Genomic DNA, 7256 nt, shown 5'->3' with positions numbered 1-7256 from the left:
GGGAAACCATTGAAGGATTATTGCTGGTGATTCTATTCTCTGCCTGCTCAGTAGAGAACCATTTGAGAGATATCAAGAGACCTCTTAATTTTACTTTTTAAAAATGAGGTCCTGAAAGCTGGTGTTTGTTTTTGTGGGGTTTTTTTTTCCTGGTACTACAGAATAAGCACTGGATTGCTAACCAAAAGGTGAGCGGTTCAAACCCACCTCAGAAACTCTATACAGGCTTTCTATGAGTCAGAACCCACTCAACAGCATGAAACAACAATGCACTCTGGCTAAGCTTACAAGATGGCATCACATAACTCATAAATCTTGAGAGCAAAGTATTAGTAGAGTAGGCCTACTGCAAGTGACCTGTTTTAACCCCTTAAAACAGGTGGGTATATATTTGAAAGTCAAGTATGATATTAGTGATCTGCATGCTATGTTGGGCTCCACAGAGGGAATAGAAAATTTGAGAATTTCTTTTCCAGTACAGGACAAAGGATAATCTTCATGTGTGTCTTGGGAAGGTTGCGGTGGAAAAATGTAGTTAGGACCACAATTCAACATCAAAACTTCACTTGAAAGAAGGAAACAGTGCAGCTTGATCTAGTATAAGTATTCTAACAGCGTGGCGCTGTGGGTTAATGTGCCAGACTGCAAAGCTGTTTGAACTGCAAGGTTGGCGGTTCAAGCTCACCAGTTGCTCCTTGGAAACCCTATTCAGAGTCGCTATGGGTCGGAACCGACTCGACGGCACTTAACGACAACAGCTTTATTGAAATACAATTTAAAATAATTTGTAAACTATTATGATAGTAAAAATAATGTAAAACCTATCCATTTTAAGTGCACAATAATTTTAATTATCAATTGTGTAATCACCACAATCCAGCTTTGGGACATTTCCTTCACACTGAAAAAGATCATTAAAGTATGCTTGTGATCCACCTCCTACCTGTTCCTGTCCTCAGGTTTCCCTAATATGTTGTGAATTCTACTGAGACAAAATGATCATACAGCCCCCAAGATAGCTCTTTCAGGGAAGTTAGAACTAGACTCTCAATTCATATGGGGCATATGTTTTATAAGTGAACCAAGTGTGTTGAGCATGTGTGTTAGTGCAGGACAAGAATTCGTTCAGTCATCCACTAAGCAAAAAACAGGTCAGCTGCCCTACAGGAGTTTATAATCTTAACGGCAAAAGCAGTAAACTATGCATGAAATGGGTGCAGGTGTTTGGAGGTGAGTAAATAGTATTCTTGAGAGAGGACCAGCTGGTATTGTGTGCGCCTGCGCAGCTTCGGGAGCACCTACAAACACACACCACCACCACCCCGAAACGGGCTACTGCAATTACCGACTCGAGAACTTTAGATTCCTCTGTTAGGGCGCCGCAGTTTCGGTTCGGAGCGTCCACCCTTGACACCACTGAATCTAGGCTTGGTAGGTAATCTCCCAGTCGCTCGCCTTCCAGACCCTTAACGCAAAACGAGGGCCGATACTATTAAGCCGCCAGCCAATGTAGACAAGGAAGTCACTTAGCCACACCCACAGTTGTGTTAACTCGCCTATCATTGGTTGGAAATTGATTAGTCCCGCCCCTTATCGTTGACGCCAGCGGCCACGTATCACGTTTCTACGTGTCTCTGGCCTAAAACAGGAAGTTACGCCCGGAAATCGCGAGAGTAGTGACGGACCTAAAACGATATAGGCCGCTTGATGAAAGAAGGAGGGAACATAGCGTTGGAAGGTGACGGGAGTGGTCGCGCTGAGTGAAGTGGGAGTGGAGCTGGTGAGATAGTTCATTTGGCTGTAGCTGAGCGCCTTGGTAAGGTTGCTCCTTCAGTCCTGTCCGAGACCCTGGCCCAGTCTCTCCACCTCGGCCAACATGGATTTCAGGGAAATTCTCCTGATGGCTTCCAAAGGACAAGGTGTCAACAACGTGCCGGTAAGTACCAGGTCGATCCTGGGCTGGTACCTCGGTCTACCCACTTTTGAGATCTGAGTGTAGGAAAATCCAATCTTCAAGTTCCAACTGTTGTCGTCACACACACCCCCAACACACACACCTACTCCCGGAATTTCCAGGCCTTCCAGTTCCGGGAGAGGAAAGACTTGGACGCCTTATCTTCTTTGCTTGAGTTTACATGTCTGATAGCTCGGGGTGAAAAGGGGATTGAGTCTGGAAACTGGAGTCTTCTGTTAGCCGGTCTATGACTTAGTTACTCTTGCAACGTGGACTTTGCGGTTGTGTTGTAAAGTTGCGTGAAAGGTGGCGGGTCGGATTGTGCCTGACACTAGAATCTAGCGCTAGGAATTTCAGACTTCGGCATATATTTCAGCCCATAGGTTAGCGGGGAAGCATGCATGAATATAGGGGAGTTTAAGGATTTTAGGAGCTTGGCCTGCTAGGCTTTTTGCTGGTTTCCCTCCGATCTTGAGGTCAGATTTTTAGTGATTTCTTGGACTAGTTCTGGGATTTACGTCCTCACCCATCAGCCAAAGAGGTGATTAAATTATCACTGCCAAAGGGGAGGGAGATAACATTTAGTATTATTAGAAAGAGAAATTGAGCAGATTCCACGAAATGTTTGGCCGACATAAGGGGTTTCAGCTTTCATTTACTTTTGGCCTTCCGTATTTCAGACTGATTGGAATCTAGATCCCGTTTTCTCAGATATTTGCCAGTTCGCTAATATCTAATGTAAATGTTAAATTGGTGGAGTGTGCGCGGCTTGGGGGGAGGGGTGGGTGTTGGTTCTTTGCATAAACTAATCATTTCTGGAGCCTCACGCGGTACCCACAGCACAGCTGGAAACGATAGATTGCATTGTGATACTTGCGGTTTGAGCAATGAGGTGTAGAACTGAAAGAGCTCTTGTTAAATCAATTCAGCTGAACATTATTAGCTCTCAGGTGCGCTGTATTTCCTGGATTTTTTGGAAATTTTTCTAACTTTTCATTCTGAATTCAGTGAAGGTTTACAAAGTCATCAGCTTTACATTTACAAATCATAAACTTTGTTTCGCTCAATGATTACAATCCCCTCCATTCAGCAACAGTTTCTTCCTGTTTTTGCCATTTCCATTCCAACGGTCTTCCCAACCCTTCTCACCTGTATCCTTAGAAAAATGTTGCCCTTTTGATTTTGAATGATTGACGTTCCATGGTGAGCCTAACTTACTATTGTTTCTGCCCCCTACTCCCTATAAGGAGTCCTGGTGTGGCGCTGTGGGTGAATGCGCTAGACTACAAAGCCGTTTGAACTGCAAGGTCGGTGGTTCAAGCTCACCAGCTGCTCCTCGGAAACCCTATACAGGGTCGCTATGGGTCGGAACCGACTCAACGGCACTCAACAACAGCAACACCCCCTCTAAGGAACCCTGGTAGCTAGTGGTAACGAATCGGTCAGCAGTTCGAAACTACCATCTGTTCCATGGGAGAAAGATGAGGCTTTCTGCTCCCGTAAAGATTTAGAGCCTCGGAAACCCTATGCAGGGTCGCTATGAGCCGCTAACAACAATCCCCTAAAAACCGTATAAAGGAACCAGGGCGAGTTCCTTTCCAGATTTGAACGGTGATCAACGGACATAGTCTCTTTCTGACCTGTAAACTGGGTCTTTATTATTACTATTAAATAATTTTGAGTTTTGATCCACATTTTTTCCCACAGTATTGGGACTCTCTATCGTGATCCTTTTCAGAACTGTTGGTAGCGGTCATTTTTTAGACTTTTATATATCGCAGTGTTATTTTTCTCACATTTTTCATCTTATGAAAATGGCCTTTTGTTTTTAACCCTTCAAGATGTTGATATGAAAACAGTAAAATAACTAATTTAAAAAATCTTATATTCGTTTAGCGCCCATTAAAGATTTACAGCCTCGGAAACCCTGTACAGGGTCTCTATGAGTCGGAACCGACTCCACGGCACATAACAACAACAACATATTAGTTTATTATGACCCCCCCAAAAAAAGAAAGAAACCCGCTGCTATCAAGTGAATTCCAACTCATAATGACCGCAGCATCATGCTAGAACTCTATGTTGTGTTGTTAATTGCTGTCAAGTTGATTCCGACTCATAGCAACCCTGTATAGGGTATCCAAGAAGCAGCTGGTGAGCTTGAACTCCCAACCTTGCGGTTCAAGCTGATCTTGCAGTCCAACGCATTGACCCACAGCGCTACACCATGGCTCCCCAGAACTCTATAGCGACCGTGTGGTGGTGGTGGTGGTGGTGGGAGTTGGTTCTGACTCATAGCGACCCTGTACAGGGTTTCCGAAGCTGTAAATCTTTACAGGAGCAAAACGCCTCATCTTTCTCCTGCAGAACTGCTGGTAGTTTTGAACTGCTGACCTTGAGGTTAGCAGCTCAAATCGTAACCACTACACTAAAACTCCTGATATGGCACCATGGATTCATGCGCTGGACTGCACAGTCATTTGAACTACAACATCATTCCTCCGAAACCCTGTATACGGTCTTGCTATGGGTCGGAACCAGCTCAACAGCACTTAACAGCATTTCTGAGGTTGTAAGTCTTTACCCAAGCCAACTACCTGCCTCATCTTTCTCACATGGAACAACTGGTGCATTCAAACCATTGACTTACTAAAAGTCAGCGAGCCAACCCCGTACCCCGCTGCAATACCAGGCCTTTTCTTTTAGTTTGCTATGTTAGATGCCATCTAGTGTGTTCCCACTCATAACGATCTTATGCACAACAAAACAAAACACTGCCCAGCCCTGTACCATCCTCAATAGTACTGCTGTCCATATGTCAGTCCATCTCACTGGGGGGTCTTCCTCTTTTTGCTGACCCAAGTTTATGTTTTTGTTAAGGGTCTTCCAGTCGTTTGCAACTCATAGTGACTCTATAGGGTTTCCGAGGAGCAGCTGATGAGTTTTAAACACCAACCTTACAGTCCAGTGCTTACCTGATACAGGACTCCAGTTCATAGTCAGCCCTAACCCCAAGTACTATGAGTAACCATTCCCCTAAGCCGTGAGTCATAAACTCTGCAGGTTGAAACTATGGGGTCAGATCTTGGAAACCTGGGACAACTAAATGTGTTTCTGCATCTGTAAATCTCCTATATAAGTCAGTGTTGGGTCTGGTAACCACTCACTTATCTTGGCATAATTAGATCCTAGATCTTCCTGAATTTCATTGGAGATCAAAGATAGATGCCCAGGAATCTTCTGGGGAAAAGTTACAATCAAGTTAGTAGTTTCTTGCACTAAAAACCAAGAGAGAAAAGCAAGCAGATATTCTTAGAACAGTTAAAAACCCACTGCTATCAAGTTGATTCAACTCATAATAACCCTGTATAGGGTTTCCGATGTTGTAAATATTTACCAAAACAAAAAGCCTCATCATTCTCCCTTATATCGCTGGTGGGTTTGAACCACCAACCTTGCGTTTAGTTGTTCTTGTTGTTAGGTGCCATCGAGTCAGTACCGACTCATAGTGACATTATGCACAGCAGAGTGAAACACTGCCCAATCCTGGACCAACCTCACACTATTATTGCCATGCTTGAGTCCATTGATGCTGCCACTTGGCCAATCCATCTCACTGGATGTCTTCCTCTTTTTCTCTGACCCTCTACCTTACCAAACATGATATCCTTCTCCAGCGACTATGGTTAGTAGTACAGCGCTTATCCTACAGTGCCACCAGGGCTCCTGGGCAACACTTGTTACGTGCCTTTGAGCCAGTTCTAACTCATAGCAACCTTATGTAGAGTTTCCAAGGAGCACCAGCTGGTGGGTTTGAACCACCGACCTTGTGTTTGCAGTTCAATGCTTATCCTACAGTGCCACACCAGGACTCAATCATACAAGCATTAATTAATTTGTATGTATTGAGGCTCCAGTTATGCATATACATTGAGGTGATATGTTAGATACCATCAAGTTGGTTCCAGTTCATAGATAGCAACCCTATGCATGACAGAACAGAATACTGTCCAGTTCTGCACCATTCTCATAATTGTTACATTTGAACCCATTTTTGCTGCCACTGTGTCTTGTGGGGTCTTTCTCTTTTTTACTGACCCTCTACTTTATCAAGCATGATGTCCTTCTCTAAGGACTGGTCCTTCTTGACAATGTGTTCAAAGCCTGAGAGTCAAAAGTTTTGCCATTCTCATTTCTAAGGTGGCTTATGAAAAACTGACTCAGGACTTTTTAGCTTTCTTTTGAGGAGCTTCCTGCGATGTACCCACCTGGTGGGAACTCTCCCAGACCTTGCCTGATATGCAGCTCTTCACTTGTATCCTTTCTGGTTACAATAAATGCATAACTGTAAGTATAGGCAATAGTCTCAATGAATTTGGTGAACTATTTTAGAGAATCATAAAACCCACAAGGGACTTTGAGACTCTGATATAGTTTGGGTGACTAGTTCAGAGGAGAGCTATGCAGGCAGTGTTAAGGACAGAGGAACCAGCTTTGGTTGGCTGGGTGACAGCAAGGTTGTATGGGCAGTCAATGAAAAAGGAAGATCCTAGTTTGCAACCTAGCCCCAGGGGTTATCTTCCAGATGGCAGTTGGATTCCTGCTGATTCTCATGCAGTTAGTAATGAAGGTGAGGTTTGCCCACCTTGCCCCTTTAATATTGCAGTAAGTTGTGCAGGTTCATTTCCCCTTTTAGCTCCATTCTTCCCTCACTGTCTTATGTTTTAATTAAAACTAAGGTAGGATTGCATCATACTAGAACTATTAGGCACACTGTCATTTCCCAGTGGAAAACTAACTACAAAATAACAGCTGATCAGGGTGATGTAACCAGTAATTGTCATTAAGTTCTGTTTATATTTAAAGGAGAAAATATATTTTTGTAACTTTGTACTTAAGATTTTTCTCTAGCAAAGACAAATGGTGGCTGTGCTGTTTTTGATACAGTAGTTGTTAAGTGTCAACAAGTCAGATATAATAGTAAAGCTTAAGATATGGGTTCTTGTGAGCTTTGCATAGTCATAACTGATGGTTTATTGTCGAGGTCCTATGTCGGGTTCCAGCCTCAACAAGGAAGTGTGGGTGTCAGGAAGAAGGGAGATCTGGTGGCAAAAGGGATAGAGAAAGAGAGAGACAAAGTATATACCAAAAAGACAGAGACACAGATATGATGCAAGCTGGCAGGCAGGCAGAGCTGCAAACATTTTGCCTAGCATTGCACACAGAACTCGCTCTACCTCAGTCTTTTATTCTCTTTTTTAGGGAGGGATTTGTTACAAAGGAAGGATGTAATTCACAAAGG

General features: G+C 43.6%; 1 protein-coding gene across 1 annotated transcript in view; it reads left to right on the top strand.

The window, feature by feature from the left end:
- Positions 1-1876: 1876 nt before the first annotated feature.
- SPTY2D1 (SPT2, Suppressor of Ty, domain containing 1 (S. cerevisiae)) overlaps positions 1877-7256 on the top strand; it is a 24908-nt gene continuing 19528 nt past the window's right edge. The window contains exon 1 of the mRNA XM_006865834.1: positions 1877-1936. Within this exon, the coding sequence (XP_006865896.1) occupies positions 1877-1936 (60 nt within the window). The remainder of the gene's footprint in view (positions 1937-7256) is intronic.

Source organism: Chrysochloris asiatica, unplaced genomic scaffold, assembly GCF_000296735.1.
Source record: "Chrysochloris asiatica unplaced genomic scaffold, ChrAsi1.0 scaffold00083, whole genome shotgun sequence".
Lineage (NCBI taxonomy): Eukaryota > Metazoa > Chordata > Mammalia > Afrosoricida > Chrysochloridae > Chrysochloris > Chrysochloris asiatica.
The sequence above is the reverse complement of the archived record's forward strand: the minus strand, read 5'-3'. Positions and strand labels throughout refer to the sequence as shown.